Source organism: Canis aureus, chromosome X (genome assembly GCF_053574225.1).
Source record: "Canis aureus isolate CA01 chromosome X, VMU_Caureus_v.1.0, whole genome shotgun sequence".
Lineage (NCBI taxonomy): Eukaryota > Metazoa > Chordata > Mammalia > Carnivora > Canidae > Canis > Canis aureus.
In genome coordinates, this window is record NC_135649.1 from 58,282,501 (window position 1) to 58,302,143 (window position 19,643).

Here is a 19,643-nt window from a genome sequence, read left to right on the forward strand (position 1 = left end):
TTTCTCTGCATCTAATGAGAGGATCATATGGTTCTTGGTTTTTCTCTTGCTGATATGATGAATCACATTGATTGTTTTACGGGTGTTGAACCAGCCTTGTGTCCCAGGGATAAATCCTACTTGATCACTTGCCATCAGGGAGATACAAATCAAAACCACAATGAGATACCACCTCACACCAGTGAGAATGGGGCAAATTAACAAGACAGGAAACAACAAATGTTGGAGAGGATGCGGAGAAAAGGGAACCCTCTTACACTGTTGGTGGGAATGTGAACTGGTGCAACCACTCTGGAAAACTGTGTTGGAGGTTCCTCAAACAGTTAAAAATATACCTGCCCTACGACCCAGCAATTGCACTGTTGGGGATTTACCCCAAAGATACAAATGCAATGAAATGCCGGGACACCTGCACCCCGATGTTTATAGCAGCAACGGCCACGATAGCCAAACTGTGGAAGGAGCCTCGGTGTCCAACGAAAGATGAATGGATAAAGATGTGGTTTATGTATACAATGGAATATTACTCAGCTATTAGAAATGACAAATACCCACCATTTGCTTCAACGTGGATGGAACTGGAGGGTATTATGCTGAGTGAAGTAAGTCAGTCGGAGAAGGACAAACATTATATGTTCTCATTCATTTGGGGAATATAAATAATAGTGAAAGGGAATAGAAGGGAAGGGAGAAGAAATGTGTGGGAAATATCAGAAAGGGAGACAGAACGTAAGGACTGCTAACTCTGGGAAACGAACTAGGGGTGGTGGAAGGGGAGGAGGGCGGGGGGTGGGAGTGAATGGGTGACGGGCACTGGGGGTTATTCTGTATGTTAGTAAATTGAACACCAATAAAAAATAAATTAAAAACAAAACAAAACAAAACAAAAAAAATATCTAATACATATACAAAAAATTAAGAGAAAGGAACACAAACATATCACTATAAAGAGCTATCAAAGACAAGCAAAGAGCAAGAGAAAAAATAGAGAACTACAAAAATACATATAAAACAAGTAACAAATAGCAACAAGTACATACCTATCAATAATTACTTTGAATGTAAATGAACTAAATGCTCTGGTCAAAAGACACAGAGTCACTGAATGGATATAGAACATAAAGACTCCTAACTCTGGGAAACGAACTAGGGGTGGTGGAAGGGGAGGAGGGCAGGGGTGGGGGTGAATGGGTGACGGGCACTGAGGGGGGCACTTGACGGGATGAGCACTAGGTGTTATTCTGTATGTTGGCAAATTGAACACCAATAAAAAATAAATTTATTATAAAAAATAATAAAAAAATTTTAAAAAAGAAAAAAAAAGAAGCAAACCCCATTGATAAGCTGCCTACAGGAGCCTCCCTTCAGAACTAAAGGTACATGCAAATGGAAAGTGACAGAGTGGAAAGATATTTACCATGCAAATGGAAGTGAAAAGAAAGCTGGGGTACCAATACTTAGACAAAATAAACATTAAAACAAAAACTAACAGGAGACAAAGAAGAACATTACATGATTACAAAAGGAACAATCCAACAAGGGGATATAATCATTGTAAATATGCATCCAATATAGGAGCACCTACATACATAAAGCAACTATTAACAGACATAAAGGAAAGAACTGACATTAATACAATGATAGTAGGGGACTATAACCCTCAGTTACATCAATGGATACTCACCCAGACAGAAAATCAAGGAAACCGTAGCTTTGAATGAAACACTGGAACAGATGGATCTAAAAGATATACTCAGAGCAATCCATCCCCGAATAGTGTAATACACATTATTTTCAAGTGTATATGGAATGTTCTCCAGAACAGATCACAGGTTAGGCCACAAAACAAGTCTCTATAAACTTAAAACGATTGAAATCTATCATGAATCTTTCTGACCACAATGATATGAAAACAGAAATCAAACACAAGAAAAGAATCTGGAATGAATACAAGTACATGGAGGCTAAATAACATGCTATTAAACAATGAATGGGTCAACCAAGAAATCAAAGGGGAAATAAAAAGAATACATAGAGACAAATGAAAATGAAAACATAACAATCCAAAATCTTTGGGATCCAGCAAAGCTGCTTTAAGAAAGAAGATTATAGGGATCCCTGGGTGGCGCAGCGGTTTAGCGCCTGCCTTTGGCCCAGGGCGCGATCCTGGAGACCCGGGATCAAATCCCGCGTCGGGCTCCCTGCATGGAGCCTGCTTCTCCCTCTGCCTGTGTCTCTGCCTCTCTCTCTCTCTCTCTGTGACTATCATGAATAAATAAATAAAATCTTTAAAAAAAAAGAAAGAAGATTATGGCAATATAGATCTACCTGATAAACTAAAAAAAAGCTCCAATAAAGAACCTAACGTTACACATAAAGGATATACAGAAAAAACAAGGGCCAAAGCCAGTAGAAAGAAGGGAATAATAAAGATTATAGCAGGAATCAATGAAATAGAGACTAGAAAAGAAAAAAAAACTATAGAGCAGATCAATGAAACCAGGAGCTAGTTATTTGAAAAGATCAACAAAATTGATAAACCTTTATCCAGATTGATCAAAAATAGGAGAGGACTCAAAATCAGAAATGAAGAAGAAATAACTCAAAAATACTAAGGATTATAAGAGAATATTATGAAAAATTTTATAGCAACAAATTGGACAACCTGGAAGAAATGGATAAATTCCTAAAAATATATGACCTTCCAAAACTGAATCCGGAAGACAAAGAAAATTTGAATAGACTGATCACTTGCAGTAAATTTGAATCAGCAATCAAAAACCTCCAAACAAAAGTTAGGACCAGATGGCATCACAGGTGAATTTTACCAGACATTTAAAGACAATTTAACATCTTTTATTCTCAAACTATTTCAAAAAATGGAAGGAAAGATTCCAAATTCATTCTACAAAGACAGCACTACCATGATTTCAAAACCAGATAAAGACAGTACAAAACAAGAAAACTAAAGGCAGTGTCTCTGATGAACATAGATGTAAAAATCATCACAAAATATTAGCAAACCAAATCCAACTATTCACTTAAAAATTATTTCCTATGATCAAATGGGATTTATTCCATGGATGCAAGGGTGGTTTAATATTCACAAAACAATGTGATACATCACATCAACAAGAGAAAGGATAAAAACCATTTGATCATCTCAAGAGTTGCAGCAAAAACATTTAACAAAGTACGACATCCATTCATGACAAAAACTGTGCAGAGTAGGTCTAGAGGAAACATACCTCAACACAATAAAGGCCATATAGGAAAATCCAACAATTAACAGCATACTAAATGGTGAAAAACAGAGCTTTTCCCCTACAATCAGGAACAAGATGAGACTGTCCACTCTTACCACTGTTATTCAACACTGCAAGTCCTAGCACTGCAATCAGACAAGAAAAAGAAAAGGCATCTGACTTGGTAAAGAAGAAGCAAATGACAGGATACTGTATGTAGAAAACCATAAAGACTTTAGCAAAAACTACGAGAACTGTTAAATGAATTCAGTAAAGTCACAGGATACAAAACTAATATATGAAAATCTGTTGCATTTTAATACACTAATAAAGAAGTAAAAAGAGAAATTAAGAAGACAACTGCATTGATAATTGGACTAAAAACTGTAAGATATCTAGAAATAAACTTAATCAAGGAGGTGAGTAATCTGTGCTCTAAAAACTATAAACCACTGATAAAAGAAACTGAAGATGATACAAACAAATAGAAAGGGATTCCATGCTCATGGAGTGGAAGAACCATATTCTTAAAATGTCCATACTTTCCAAAGCAATCTACAACTTTAATGCAATCCTCATCAAACTACCAACTCATTTTTCACAGAACTAGAATAAATGATCCTAAAGTATGTATGGAATCAAGACACTGAATACCCAAAGAAATCTCTAAAATGAACAAAACTGGAGGTAACACAATCCCAAATTTGAAGATATATTACAAAATAATGAAAACTGTCTAGTACTGGCACAAAAATAGACACATAGATCAATGGAACAGAAGAGTCCAAAAATAAACCCATGCTTTTATGGTCACTTAATCTATGACAAAGAAGGCAAAGAACATGCAATGGAAAAGACAGTGTCGGGATCCCTGGGTGGCGTAGCGGTTTGGCGCCTGCCTTCGGCCCAGGGCACGATCCTGGAGACCCGGGATCGAATCCCACGTCGGGCTCCCGGTGCATGGAGCCTGCTTCTCCCTCTGCCTGTGAATCTGCCTCTCTCTCTCTCTGTGACTATCATAAATAAATAAAAGAAAAAAAATATTAAAAAAAAGGAAAAGACAGTGTCTTCAACAAATGGTGTTGGAAAACAGGACAGCTAAGTACATCATGAAACTTGACCACTTTCTTACATCATACACAGAAATAAACTCAAAATGAATTGAAGATCTAAATGAGAGACCCAAAACTATAATTCCTAGAAGAAAACATAAGCAGTAGTTTCATTGACATCAGCCATAGAAACATTTTTTTTTTTATGTTTCTGAGATGAGAAACATTTTCTCATCTGGCAAAGGAAACAAAAAAAATATACTACTGAGACTATAGCAAAATAAAATCCTTTTAGATAGGAAAGGAAACTATCAGCAAAACAAAAAGGATACCTACTGAATGGGGGAAGATATTTGCAAATGATAGCTCTAATACCAGGTTCATATCTAAAATAATGTAAGAGCTTATACAACCCAGTACAAAAAAAAAAATCTATTAAAAAGCAGTCAGAGGATCTGAATAGACATTTTTCCAAAGAATACAGATGGCCAACAGACACATGAAAAGATGCTCAACATCATTCATCATTAGGAAAATGCAAATTAAAACTAGGATGAGGGCAGCCCCGGTGGCTCAGCAGTTTAGTGCTGCCTTCAGCCCGGGGTGTGATTCTGGAGACCCGGGATCGAGTCCCACGTCGGGCTCCCTGCATGGAGCCTGCTTCTCCCTCTGCCTATGTCCCTGCCTCTCTCTGTGTGTCTCTCATGAATAAATAAATAAAATCTTTAAAAAAAAAAACTAGGATGACCTCTCACTTTATATCTGTCAGACTGGCTAAAATCAAAAATATAAGAAATACCAAGTGTTGGCAAGAATATTGAAAAAAAAAGGAACCCTCCCTCGTTTACTGTTGTTGAGAATGCCCATTTCATGATTGGATTGTTTGTTTCTTTGGTGTTGAGTTTAATAAGTTCTTTATAGATCTTGGAAACTAGCCCTTTATCTGATATGTCATTTGCAAATATCTTCTCCCATTCTGTACGTTGTCTTTTAGTTTTGTTGACTGTATCCTTTGCTGTGCAAAAGCTTCTTATCTTGATGAAGTCCCAATAGTTCATTTTTGCTTTTGTTTCTTTTGCCTTCGTGGATGTATCTTGCAAGAAGTTACTGTGGCCGAGTTCAAAAAGGGTGTTGCCTGTGTTCTTCTCTAGGATTTTGATGGAATCTTGTCTCACATTTAGATCTTTCATCCATTTTGAGTTTATCTTTGTGTATGGTGCAAGAGAGTGGTCTAGTTTCATTCTTCTGCATGTGGATGTCCAATTTTCCCAGCACCATTTATTGAAGAGACTGTCTTTCTTCCAATGGATAGTCTTTCCTCCTTTATCGAATATTAGTTGACCATAAAGTTCAGGGTCCACTTCTGGGTTCTCTGTTCTGTTCCACTGATCTCTGTGTCTGTTTTTGTGCCAGTACCACACTGTCTTGATGACCACAGCTTTGTAGTACAACCTGAAATCTGGCATTGTGATGCCCCCAGATATGGTTTTCTTTTTTAAAATTCCCCTGGCTATTCGGGGTCTTTTCTGATTCCACACAAATCTTAAAATAATTTGTTCTAACTCTCTGAAGAAAGTCCATGGTATTTTGATAGGGATTGCATTAAACGTGTATATTGCCCTGGGTAACATTGACATTTTCACAATATTAATTCTGCCAATCCATGAGCATGGAATATTTTTCCATCTCTTTGTGTCTTCCTCAATTTCTTTCAGAAGTGTTCTATAGTTTTGAGGGTAGAGATCCTTTACATCTTTGGTTAGGTTTATTCCTAGGTATCTTATGCTTTTGGGTGCAATTGTAAATGGGATTGACTCCTTAATTTCTCTTTCTTCAGTCTCATTGTTAGTGTATAGAAATGCCACTGATTTCTGGGCATTGATTTTGTATCCTGCCACGCTACCGAATTGCTGTATGAGTTCTAGCAATCTTGGGGTGGAGACTTTTGGGTTTTCTATGTAGAGTATCATGTCATCGGCGAAGAGGGAGAGTTTGACTCATTCTCAATGGGGAAGCACTGGGAGCCTTTCCCCTAAGATCAGGAACAAGATAGGGATGTCCACTCTCACCGCTGCTATTCGACATAGTACTGGAAGTCCTAGGCTCAGCAATCAGACAACAAAAAGACATTAAAGGCATTCAAATTGTTGTTGAGAATGCAAAGTAGTGCAGCCACTGTGGAAAACAGTATAGGGATTTAAAAATTTAAAAACAGAATTACCACATGATACAGTAATTCCACTACTGAGTATTTACCTAAGGAAGTTGAAAATACTAATTCAAAGAGATATATGCACCCCTATGTCTACTGTAGCATTATTTATAATAGCCAAGCAATGGAAGCAACCCATGTGTTCAACAGATAAATGGATAAGAAGATGTGGTATGTATATTTACATATATATATACATACACACAATGGAATATTACGGAGACATAAAAATAATGATATGTTTCCATTTGCAACAACATGGATGTACCCAGAGGGTATAATTCTTAGTGAAATTCAGCCAGAGAAAGACAAATACTTTGTAATTTCATTCATATGTGGAATTTAAGAGATAAAATTAATGAACAAAGAAAAAAAGTCAAACAGAACAACACTCTTAAATACAGAGAACAAACTGGTTGTTGCCAGAGGGGAGGTGGGTGGGTGGGGATGGGTGAAATAGATAAAGGGAATTAAGAGTGGACTTAACTTGATGAGCATGAGAAATATATAGAACCACTGAATCATTATACTGTACACCTGAAACTAATATAACACTATGTTAATCATACTTGAATTGAAAAAAACATAGTATAAAAATAAGATCCTTTTGTAATTTGGAAATGCATATGAAATTTTAGGAACTTTTTCTATAGAATAAAGGAAAAAAACTGTATTGGATTTCTAGAAAAACCAATTAGTAGACTTTGCAAATCATTTCTGTACTTTTCAAAGAAAATTTCTTATAGTTTTAGAGAAGTCCAAGAGTTAACTATTATATTATTATTTGGAAGTATACATAGTGCATTGCATGTAGACCTTTAATAAAATAAATGTATTAATGAAGACTATGCTTTCAAGTAAAAGTAATCTCTATTTGTTTTTAAACAGATAGCCATCAGAAGCCAGTGTAACTGCATGCACTTTCTTGTTGTCATTTGGAACCAAGCTTCTATTGACTACTACACTCGTCGAGGAGCTTTAGACCTTTCATCTGAGGAGGGCTGGCATCTGTTCAGATTTAACAGAGAAGAACTCATGGATATGGCAAAGGAAGGCTGAAAGAGGATTCATCTCAATTTGTCCCAACATATGCTCCAACATTTGAATGTCACCTGAGTCCAACAGCAGTTTGACTTTGAGTGTTGTACAATACAGCAAGTGATCAAACTCTGGTTTGAGCAGATTTTTTACTTTGAAACAGATTTGGCAGATACAATCAACTTGCCTTTTTCCAAACTAATATACTAATAACTAGTAGCATAGCTGATGATCCAAAAGAGTAGATAAACCAAGAATCACTTTATAGTTGGTGTTAGTATATTTTTTACCTACCATATCTCACTAAATTTAAAATGTTTATATTTTCACATCTTAACACAGCTAAAATTGGAATAATGATCAAGTGGTATCACTTTTTTCTTAGAGGTAAATAATGTATCTTAGATTTGATGAAATATGGATTCATTTGATTATAAACAGATCTGAGGTACAAAAAATTCTATATGCATATATTTCTTTCCTCTCTGGTAGAAATATAAGCCCTATGATAGAATTATAATTCCTTTTATATCCTGTGTTGCAACTAGCATAGAACATGTGGGTTCCTACTGTGTACCAGGTATTTCATGAGCATAAAAGCTACACAAAAATGATTCAGTCATACCCACAAGGAGTCTTGTCTGTGAAAAGTACTTAACTAGTTTTAGTTTTATAATAAATTGGTTGGGTTGTCACAGCTATAAACACCAAGTGTAAGGGAATGTAGAATAGAGAACATTTAAATCCTACCTTGGAGGACTGAGAAAGGTGACACTGTAATTGGGTTTGAAGGATGAGTAGGAAGTTGGAATATGGAACAGAAAAAAATTCTAAAAGGAAATACCAGCATAGGCAGAAAAAACAACTTAAAATAACAAAGCATGTTCAAAGAGCAAGTGATATGTCATAGATAAAATATAATGTACATTGGCAGTAAGGTGGGAAAGGAGAGGGAAGATAGGATTAAAGTTGAATTGGGATCATAAGGGCCTTGTATGTCATGCTTGGGAGTCTTGTTTTAACTGTTTAGGCAGTTATGCGCCACTGAAGATTTCAGAGAGCCAACTAACTATATGGTTTTTAGAAAGGCAGTATGTCATAACATGTCAGATGGGTTATAAGAATAGGGTAGTGGACACTATGTTAGCTGAAGCTCAACACTCATTCCATATTCCTTACTCCTTGCCTTCCTTACCATAGAAAAAATATGATTTGCAAATTTTCCTTGAGCTAAGGTGGCTACATGGTAAGCTCTGGTTAAGATATAGACAAGAATTCTGAGAGGGGCTCTAAGAAAGCATTTACTTTTCTGATAATAGAGGGTCAGAAGCATATAGCAGAATTTGTCCTAATTTCTTCCTACTTTGAATGTGCATGTATTCCTCAGAGGAACAACAGCGATTTTGTGACCATGAGATGACAAATTCACATACTAAAGAACAGAATGGAAAGAGAAAATGTTTAGGTCCTTGATGGCACTAATGAGCTACTGAATGAACCCTGTATTAATTCTGGACATTAAGTAGACTCTTATTCACTGTTAACTGGTTTACTGCTACCTGCAAACAGAACACATTCTGAAGTGACAGAAAACAAGGTTGATGGAGGGCAGCTGGAGGGCTACCCTAATAATTCAGGAAGGTAATGATGAAAACTTGAATGGAAGCATGGATTAGGAAAGAGTATAAAAGGTAGGGCAGATTTAAAAAACAGAAATAAGAGAGAGGTAGAGGCAATTTAGTTTTAGGCATATTAACACTGGGGATATTGATGGGATGTAAGGTAGATTGAATAATAAATAATTAGAAAATAGGTCTACAGCTCTAAAGAAATATTGTAGCTGGACATATAAATGGTAAGGAAATACAAATGTTGGCTAAAGTCAGTAAAGTATTTTGAATGAAAATGAGAGAGCATACAGAATGAGAAAAGATGACTAGGAATGCAACTAGAAGAGCTATAGTATTTTGATTCAGAGCAAGAGAAGAATGAAGAATGACAGAGCAAAGGGAGGAGTGAGTTTCAAGGAGGGAGTGTTTGAAAGTCAATAATTACAGAAAATTCAAATAGGTATAGAGGCCAGGGAGTCAGCAGAAAGTTGGAGAGGAATCAAAAGTGAGGAAGTATGGAACTGACACTTCTTTTTTTATCAAGTATGGCAATCATAGGACAGAGAAAGTGAAGACAGCTTGAGAGAAAGAGGCAGAGTTAAGGAAAGGTTTTTTTGTTACTTTATTTGTTTATTTATTTATTTGTTTGTTTATTTATTTATTGTTTTTATAGCTCGGTATAGTTTTATTTTTATTTTTTTGCTGCAAACCTATTTTTTGTATTGGAGTTCAATTTGCCAATATATAGCATAACACCCAGTGCTCATCCCATCAAGTTACTATTTTTAGACAAAAAAGATCAGAAGCTATTTAGAGATTGAGGAAAAGAAATGAATGAAAAGAGAAACCAAAGACTAGATTAAACAGGATAGAATATGGTACTGGAAAACATGGGAAAGAATGAGATCAGGAACACAAGCACTAGCCTTAGACAAGGGGGATGCATGACTGAAGAGGTAAGTCTTGAAGGTAGAAGGGAAAGGCTGAAAATGGTCATGTCTAGCTTGAGAATAAAAGGTCTGTAATACTTCTCCTGGGGAACAGAATAGGAAACCACCTAAGGGAACCAGTAGGATTTCTAAGCAGCATTGGAGTCCTTTGTAGAATATGGTCCTCTTAAATAGTTAGAAGTGTTTTTGGACATTTAAGAGGAGTTGACATTAATAAAACAAAGAGACAAAGCCAACCCACATGTCATAAAATATGGATATTTTATTCCAGTTCTGAGGGATGAAAAAAAAAAGCAGAGGAACACATCCTTCTATACACCATTCTAATTTAGCTAACAATAATTTGAAAAATCTAAAGCAAATATGTATATGTATCTGTATAAATATTTATATATACACATACATATTTCATCAGTATTTATATATTTACTCTATTTTTGTTTTTTTTTATAAACACTCTTAAAAATTATCAAATGCATCCCAAAACTTCTACTTCTGCCTCTTCATCAACCATTTAATATTGTTTGGATTAAATTTACAGTTTGTGTTTTAACCCCTTATGTGACTGGTCAAACTGTACATTGTATCAGATGTGAGGGAAAAACTTTTGTTTAAAAGTTATATCCTAAAAAAAAGTGATACTTTTTGTGTCACAGTTACCCTTTACATGATTTTTTTCATCATTATTTTCAACTTCACACATCTTGCAGTTCTCTATGCAGACTATTTCAGCTTCTAGTGCTGTACATATCTACATCTTCTGGATGGGACTGCCCGTGATCCATGAGCTTGGGGTCAGGCATAAACTGTGTAGCACCTGATAAAGTATTAAAATGAAAAAAATTAGTCACTCATTAAACAAATGTATTGTTGGTACTGGGAATACAGCAGTGAACAACAGATAAAAATTTCTGTCAATATGGACCTAACATTTAAGTTTGGAAACATAGACAATAAATTAAGTAAAAGATTATCAGATGGTGGTAAGTGCTATGAAAAATAAATAAATAAAACAGGAAGGGTGTTAGACCTTTGAGTGATTTGCAATTTTAAACAGGGTGGCCTTCAAAAAAAAGGTGGTAACTGAGCAAAGAACTGAAGGAGGTGCGGGCGTGAGCCCTGTAGATATCAGAGGAAAATGCCTTGCAAGGCTAATGGACCTGAGGCATATATGAGGAACCACAAAATGGTCAGTATGGACGGAACAGAACAGGTACAATGTGATGGTGGGTACAGTGAGAGTGATAGGAGACATGATCAGAAAACAATAGAAGTCTAAACCACATAGGTCTATGATAAGGTGTTCTCTTTTAATGTAGAGAAGTGACATGATGTTTTATTTTTTTTTAAAGATCACTCTTGTCTGTAGGGAGAAGAGACTACAAGGAAATAAGGGTGGAAGCAGGGAGACCAGTAGCAGTGGTGGTGGTAAAAAGGGACTGGATTCTGTATAACTTCTGAAGGTGGAATGGGCAGGATTTCCTAAGTGGATTGAATATGCTTGTGTGAGGGAGACTCTGAGAAACTGGAAGGATGGAGTTGACGTTTACTACTATAGGGAAAAATGTGGGAGAAGCATGTTTGGGGGAAGGCAAGTCAAGTATGAAGTTTTGGATGTGTTAAATCTACATTGTTAACTAAACATCTGAGTACAAATGTTGAGTAATCTGTTGGATATGTAAGTCTCTAGAGCTCAGGAGAGGACTTGGCTGCTTTATAAATGTTATGGTACTAACTTATATTTGGCATTTAAAATTATGGGACTATGAGATCATCTAGAGTATCAGAGAAGAGGTCCAAGGAATGAGTCCTTTGGATACTCCAATATTTTGAATTTAAGAAAATTAAAAGAACGTATCAATTAGGCTGAGAAGAACAGCCAGTCAGTAAAATGAGAGAACCAAGAGGAAGTAGAATCCCACAAGCCAAGTGAAGAGATTTATTTCAAGGAAGAGGGAGTAATCACCTGTGTTAAAAGTTACTGATGGATTACATACGATGGAGATTGAAAATGGACTGGATTTGACAATGTGTGGATCACTGGTGATCATGATAAACTGATAGTGTGCCAGGCAGGATACTACATTATTTTCATCTATTATCTCACATTACCACCATGATATAAATAATATTTTTATATTATCCTTGTTTTCCAGATAAGGACATTTTAATTTACAGAGGTTAAGAAAATGACCAATCTCACTTAGCTGATAAATGGAGCCAGGATTGAACCCAGATAAGTCTGATTCCCTAACACAACAACTCTGACTCTTGTAAAATGGGTGTTAGAGTAATAAAAATGTTACACAATTTTAGTATTCAGTGTAATAATATATACAAAGTGTTGCATATAATAATACCCTGTGTATGGTAAGGCAAGAAACAACTATTTTAATGTTTACTTTGTGATGTAAGATTAAAAATATTTTTTTCAGAAATCTTTTTAAGTGCTTTTCAAAATCTGATTTAAAATAATTTATATTTGGAAACATATCTTTTTTTCCATAGAGGAATTTAATTTCCAGTTTTATGATGAAAACAAAGGGGAGAAATGGATTTACACACAATGATTTATGCCTCTTTAGAAACTTTTTCTATTTCATAAATTGTGATCTATCTGTAACTTCACTATCATATATATTTTAAAAAACCTAGATCATAAGTAATCACTATCCATACCTAATAATAGTTCACCATAGGATAGAAATTCTTTCTTTTTTTAGGATAGAAATTCTTAATATGGGGCCTCTTTAGTGGGGGGGGGGGTGTCTGTGGATAGAATTCATGTGTCTATGAATTTAAATGTAGGAAATTGACCTTTATTTTCATTAACCTCAGACTGAAAATGAACATTTTCTTCAATAATGAGTGTAGGCAACAAATCACAGTAGTATTAGCGGGACCTTAGATTTTGTCACTTACAGAAATCACAAATATTTTCATATTATGCTGCACTTGCAAATATCTTGAAACATTTACACTTATCACTACTTCAAAACTATGGCTTTATTAGATCTGTTAGGTACTGTTTTTTAAAACATTTAAAGAAGGACATGTCTCTCTCTCTGTGACTATCATAAATAAATAAATAAAATTTTAAAAAAATATATTAAAAAAAAAGGGGATCCCTGGGTGGCGCAGCGGTTTAGTGCCTGCCTTTGGCCCAGGGTGTGATCCTGGAGACCCGGGATCGAATCCCACATCGGGCTCCCGGTGCATGGAGCCTGCTTCTCCCTCTGCCTGTGTCTCTGTCTCTCTCTCTCTCTCTCTGTGACTATCATAAATAAATAAATAAGAATTTAAAAAAAATATTAAAGAAGGACATGTATTGCCATGTATTTTGTTTTATCAACTTAAAAGCATTATTCTGAGAAGAGGTCCATCACAAAGAGGTTAAGAAATTGGTTCTGCCTGCTCTTTTCTTTACCACCACCTGGTGGAAGACTTTGTTCAGTACAAGTGAAAAGTACTAGGAAATAGTTTTCTTCTTTATCAAACATACTATAGTAAGCATATAACAAATAACTATTTTATATAAGTCTGAATGTGCCTAATTTGCTTAACAATGCCAATCAGTTGACTAAGTTCTCTAACACTTCTACTTACTTCCTTATACATTTTCTTGTCCAAAGTCTAGTTAGTAAAACTTCAGCTCACCCAAATTTGAAATATACTCCTTTGCCTTTAGACCTCTACCTTTCAAAATGTGTTGAAAGGCTTCAGAATTTTAAATTATCTATAGCTTATGTTAGAAATTATTAACTAGAGGAATATGCATAGAGAATTACCTGTGGAGCTTTACCTATAATCCACCTGCTTAGAGGCCTCACCTCTGGAGATTCTAATTTGTAATTCTTAGGTAGAGTGAATTTTAGAAAACAAACAATTCTAGTAAGTGTAGCATGGATCCCTCTCATTTAGAACCACTCAGCCTAGGTCATTTGTTTTCTGCCTTTTAAAAAAGATTCACCTCCTGCTTTCCTGAGTAATTAAGGATTACATCTTTCCTCTTAGAAATTTCTTCACCCAGGATGCCTGGGTGGCTCAGCAGTTTAGCAACTGCCTTCGGCCCAGAGCGTGATCCTGGAGTCCCAGGATGGAGTCACATATCAGGCTCCCTGCATGGAGCCCGCTTCTGTGTGTGTGTGTGTGTGTGTGTGTCTCATGAATAAATAAATAAAACCTTAAAAATAAAAAGAAATTTCTGCACCCCTTGAGCTGATCAAGGGCTCTGTGTTCTCCCAAAGGATTAGTCACAATAAAACTCTTCTTGAATCTCAATCTCCTAACCCATTAGAATGCTTTTCTTTGCACTTTATCATATTTTTAGTCTTGCATAAAAAGCTGGTGTTATCTCATTGTGATGAGCATCGGGTGTTGTATAGAAGTGTTGAATCACTATAGTACACCTGAAACTAGTATTACACTGTATGTTAACTACTGGAATTTAAATAAAAACTTAAAAGCTGGTGTTACAAAAAACAGGAAAGAATAAAGATATTTTAAATTATAAAGTAACGGTTAAGATATTGTCTTAAATAGCCATTAGGTGCTATCTCGTCACAATAATTTAGTTCACACATTATCTCATTTATATTTTGAGCAAGTTAGATACAAAAAATGGGACAGATCATTAATAAATTTCTGTGTGAAATTAGGGTTGTTAAAAATTCTATTTTTGTTTCTTTGTATAAAGTTGAGATGATATTCAGCTTATAGGTTATTGAAATACTTAAAGATACTAGTCATTGCAATTTACTCTCTCACACTTTGTTGTATTCTTTTCATTCTTCTTTCTCTCTGTGATTAATTTTGGCTATATTCTATTTACTTGTATTTGAGTTTATTACTTCCTGTTCTCTTTCATGTAGTCTGCTGTTAAATCCATCCAATGAGTCTTTAATTTCAGGTACTATATTTTTCACTTCTAGAATATCCACTTGATTTTTTAAATAGATTCCAATTTCTGTGAAAGTCTCCAGTTTTCATCTTTACTTGTTCATGTTTTCTATTTAACATATTAATTATAGTTACTTTACAGTCCTTTTCTACAATCTTCAATATTTAGGTCACCTGTGGGGCCAGCTGTTATTTTGTTGTCGGTCACATCTTCTTGCTTCTTTGCATAACTAATATATTGTTTGTTTACATGGTGAACACTGTATATAAAAGAACCATAGAAACTCCAGATGATATCTTCTACCAGGGAGAGGACCCTTTTCTTCTTTAGGAAGGGTAAGGTGCTTATCATCTTAATCTAATCAGATACTGAGCTGAGTTGAAGTCTTAGTAAGAGTCAGTCAAATTGGTTCTTCTCTTTTCCTCAGCTATAGCAAACTTGAAAGGTGCTGACTGAGAGCCTGATGAGTTTCTGTTTCCCTTGCTCTGAAAGACTAGGAAATTTGGTTTTGCCCTTCAGATGTTTGGAGCCTGCTTATTTAGTCTCCTGTCCCATATTCAGTCTCCTGTGTCCTGGCAAATATTATAAAGGTTAGATGAGTCATGCATTTATGGCACACATCATCCTTCTAAAAGAAGTACCAGCAATCTTTTTCTGCAATGGGCCAGAGAGTAAATATTTTGACTTTGTAAACCATAAAGTTTGCTTTGCAACTGCTCAACTTTGCCACTGTAGTATGAAGGCAGCCAAAGACAATACATAATACATAAATCAATGAGTGTAGCTGTATTCCAATAAAACATTATTTATAGATATTAATATTTGAATTTCACACGATGTTCTCTTGTCACAAAATACTTTGTTTTCAACCATTTAAACCATGTAGAAACTATTCTTGGCTTGTGAAATTTACAAAAATAGATGGTGAGCCAGATTTGGCACAAAGGCCATAGTCAGCCAACCTCTTCAGAGGGACATTAATCCTGTGAGAAAATGTGAGAGATTTCATTCTGCTTTCACCAGATTTCAGAGGTCCATGACACCAAATTCCCAAATTTGTTATTCCTAAAAACATAATTTTCATTATAAATATATATGAATGACAGAGAACTACCAAACTCATATTAAGAGCCACAATATCTAACTGTATAATATTCCTAACATATTCTGTATGTCTAGGCTCTCTAGCTAAATAGTGTGCTCTCACAGCTTACTTAATAGAAATACTTCTTTATTAGCAAAATGGCTAACTACTTTGAGCAAATGATATTTTCTAATATTCTTTGAGAATTTAACATGTGATTGACATTGTATTTTGTGTTTTACATGCAAAATCTTATTTAGTCCTCAGAACTATGTGAGAAAAACATTATTGTTGTCCCCCTTTTATGGATTAGAAGACTAACTTGAGATATTAGATAATTTGTCCCAAGTAAGAAAACAAGCAAATGTTGGATCTAGGATTCACTTCCAGGTCTTATTCTTAAATCTGTGCTCGTAATAACTACTGTTTTCCATGTCTTGGACCTTTGAGATTGCATGTAAAATGTGGAAATGACAAATCCCAGAAGTATTCTGTATAATTGATTCTGAATGATATATGATAAAGCTGAATAGTACTGGCATATTTCTCTCCTCTACATATGAACTTAGAATGATTTTCATATGCCACATTATCCGTGACAAGAGGGTAAAGCATTCCAGAATAGAGATGTGTGAAGAAAAAACATTGGCTAGTGATGGTTTGGTACCACTGTTAAGCTGTAACATGTTTCATTTCCACAAAGTTATTCTTTAATTGACAGATATTTCAAAAACTGACAGGATATATTAAATACTTGTGGGAGTATAGTGAACTGTGGATTATCAGTGAGCGTCTAAAGTTTGCAAACCATTCTAGAACAGAGAGAGGGGAAGATGGTGCAGAGTAGGAAAACCCTAGGTTCACCCTGTCCCATGAATAAAACTAGATAACTATCAAATCACCCTAAATCACAGAAATTGATTTGAAGACTAGCAGAACAAACTCTACAGCTAAGGGCAGAGAGGCGGCCACATCAAAGAAAGTAAAAGGAGTGGAGACTAACGTTTGGGAGAAAAACAGATGATGGCTGCTATGGTGGGCAGGGAGCTACAGTTTTGGAGAACGGTGACAGACAAACACACAGGGGAGCACACAGGGAAAACAAATCCCCATACCAACAGGCTTGGAAAGTGAGAGGGGCCAAATTTCAGAAGTGCTTGCAACCACTGTGGCTTAAAGCCTGAGTTCTATAGGTCAGTGGTGTGTCTTGGGGAGAGCCCAAAAGCATTGGTGCTGCTCTTGGAGAGAAGGCAGAGCAAAGAGCCTGTGGATATATAGTATAGAAACAGTGATCTAAAGAGTACCTGGGGGAAGAATACAGTGGACTATCAAATAATACAGTTATATGTAGATTACATACAAAACTGATGGTAATGACATCTGATGAATGAATTCAGTTCATTTCAGAGCATGTCCCAAAAGTAGCATCCACAGAGAGATATTTCCAGGAACAAAAGAACTGGCAGGCACCACTTACTTTCCCAGCCCCTTAACATAAACACAGGGCCATCTGCAGGAACCAGCACAGCCCCCACAATCACTACCTAACTTGCTTACACCAAGCCATGCCCCTCCTAGTCACACTTATGTCAGTCCCAGTGCAAAGGGCCCCTTCATGCAGAAGACCAGCCCAAACCCCTGTCCAAACATGTCTCCCAACCAGGGAGATCTGCAGGGGCCTTGGTTCTCTAAGTGGTGGCGACAGGTCCCATTTCAAAAGCAGACCTGAGCACACCTAGTTAAAACACACCACATTCAGGCTAATGACAAAATACTGCCCACAACAGGCAAAGCAAATCTCTGTAAGCAACTGCCCTAAAGACTAAAGTGGATAGGACACAATAATAGAGCACATGCAGCACATATTAGAGACATTCCTGGAAGCACCAGACACTGGGGAATAGAGAACACTACACTAGATGGCACTATATGATACTTCCTTCTTAAGGCCATTATCCTTAAGAACATGAACATGAGACACAGCTGACTTTCCTAAACCAGAGAAGCAGGCACAGAGACTCAGACAGAAGGAAAAGACAGAGCAATTTGTCTTAAACTAAAGAACAGGATAAGACCATAAACAGATATTTAAGTGAAACAGACATAAAGTAACATGGCTAATAGAGAATTTAAATTAAAGATCGAAAGGATATTCATTGGAATTGAAGAAACAGAGGAAGACATCAATGAGACTTTTAAAACAGACACAAGGAATAAGAGTAGAGATGTAGGGCTTAGTAAACAAAATGAGAAACACATTTGATGGAATGAACACCATGCTGGAAGGAGAGGAATGAATTAATGATCTAGAAGACAGAATAATGGAAAGTAATCAACATGAAAAAAAATTATACCAAACAAGAAGAGACTTAGAGAACTTAATGACTCCATCAAATTTAATATTCACATTATAGGAGTCCCAGAAGTAGAAGAGAAAAGGGGACAGAAAGTTTATTTCAGAGATAATAAATGAAAGCTTCCCTAATCTGGGGAAGGAAACAGATCTAGTAGGCACAGAGAATTCCCCAACAAAATTGACAAAAGTAGATCCACATCAAGACATATGAGAATTAAATGTCAAAGTACAGTGATAAAGAACAAAAAAATAAAGCAGCAAGACATAAGTAGACAGTTATATACAAAGGAAACATAATTAGGGATGCCTGGGTGGCTCAGCGGTTGAGCATCTGCCTTTAGCTCAGGGTATGATCCTGAATCCTGGGATCGAGTACCACATCAGGGTCCCTGCGAGGAGCCTGCTTCTCTCTCCGCCTATGTCTCTGCCTCTCTCTCTTTCTTATGAATAAATACATAAATCTTTAAAAAAAACAAAGGAAACACAATCGGGCTATCAAGGGATTTATCTGCATAAATTTCAAAGGAAAAGAGAGTGGCATGATATATTTGAAGTGTTGAATAGGAAAAATCAGCAGCCAATAATATTTTATTCAGCAAAGCTTTAATTCAGAATACAAGGAGAGAGTTTCCCAAACAAAAAAAAGGAGTTCATGACGATTAGACCAGACCTTCAAGAACTATTAGAGGGGACTCTGAGTGGAAAGAAAAGACCAAAAAGTGACAGAATATAAGTAGGAAACACAAAAGCAGCAAAAATGAGTATTTTTTTAAAAATTGGACAATGAACTCACAAAATAAATGGATATAAAATATGAAAACATATACCTAACACATGGAGAGGAGAGGAATGAAGAATGGGTATAAACTATCAAATAATACAGTTATATGTAGATTTTTTTTATTGGTGTTCAATTTACTAACATACAGAATAACCCCCAGTGCCCGTCACCCATTCACTCCCACCCCCCGCCCTCCTCCCCTTCTACCACCCCTAGTTCGTTTCCCAGAGTTAGCAGTCTTTACGCTCTGTCTCCCTTTCTGATATTTCCCACACATTTCTTCTCCCTTCCCTTCTATTCCCTTTCACTATTATTTATATTCCCCAAATGAATGAGAACATATAATGTTTGTCCTTCTCCGACTGACTTACTTCACTCAGCATAATACCCTCCAGTTCCATCCACGTTGAAGCAA

At 36.0% G+C, this 19,643-nt stretch overlaps 2 protein-coding genes across 13 annotated transcripts in view; one reads left to right on the forward strand and one right to left on the reverse strand.

Moving 5' to 3' along the window:
* The window catches only part of SATL1 (spermidine/spermine N1-acetyl transferase like 1), a 28,734-nt gene extending 21,058 nt beyond the window's left edge, over positions 1–7,676 (forward strand). For 3 of the 4 annotated variants that reach the window (XM_077890163.1, XM_077890162.1, XM_077890164.1), the window contains one exon: positions 7,398–7,676. In XM_077890163.1, the coding sequence (XP_077746289.1) occupies positions 7,398–7,568 (171 nt within the window). In that variant the 3' untranslated portion in view covers positions 7,569–7,676. The remainder of the gene's footprint in view (positions 1–7,397) is intronic. The other variant, XM_077890165.1, reaches the window with a different exon arrangement.
* The window catches only part of APOOL (apolipoprotein O like), a 254,234-nt gene that overhangs the window by 141,170 nt on the left and 93,421 nt on the right, over positions 1–19,643 (reverse strand). Inside the window, exon 10 of one of the 9 annotated variants that reach the window (XM_077890169.1) lies at positions 10,350–10,924. The exons of 7 other annotated variants lie outside the window; for them this stretch is intronic. In XM_077890169.1, coding sequence (XP_077746295.1) covers positions 10,836–10,924 — 89 coding nt within the window. In that variant the 3' untranslated portion in view covers positions 10,350–10,835. Of the gene's footprint in view, positions 1–10,349; positions 10,925–15,526; positions 15,580–19,643 lie in introns of those variants that run through there. One more of the 9 variants, XM_077890175.1, reaches the window with a different exon arrangement.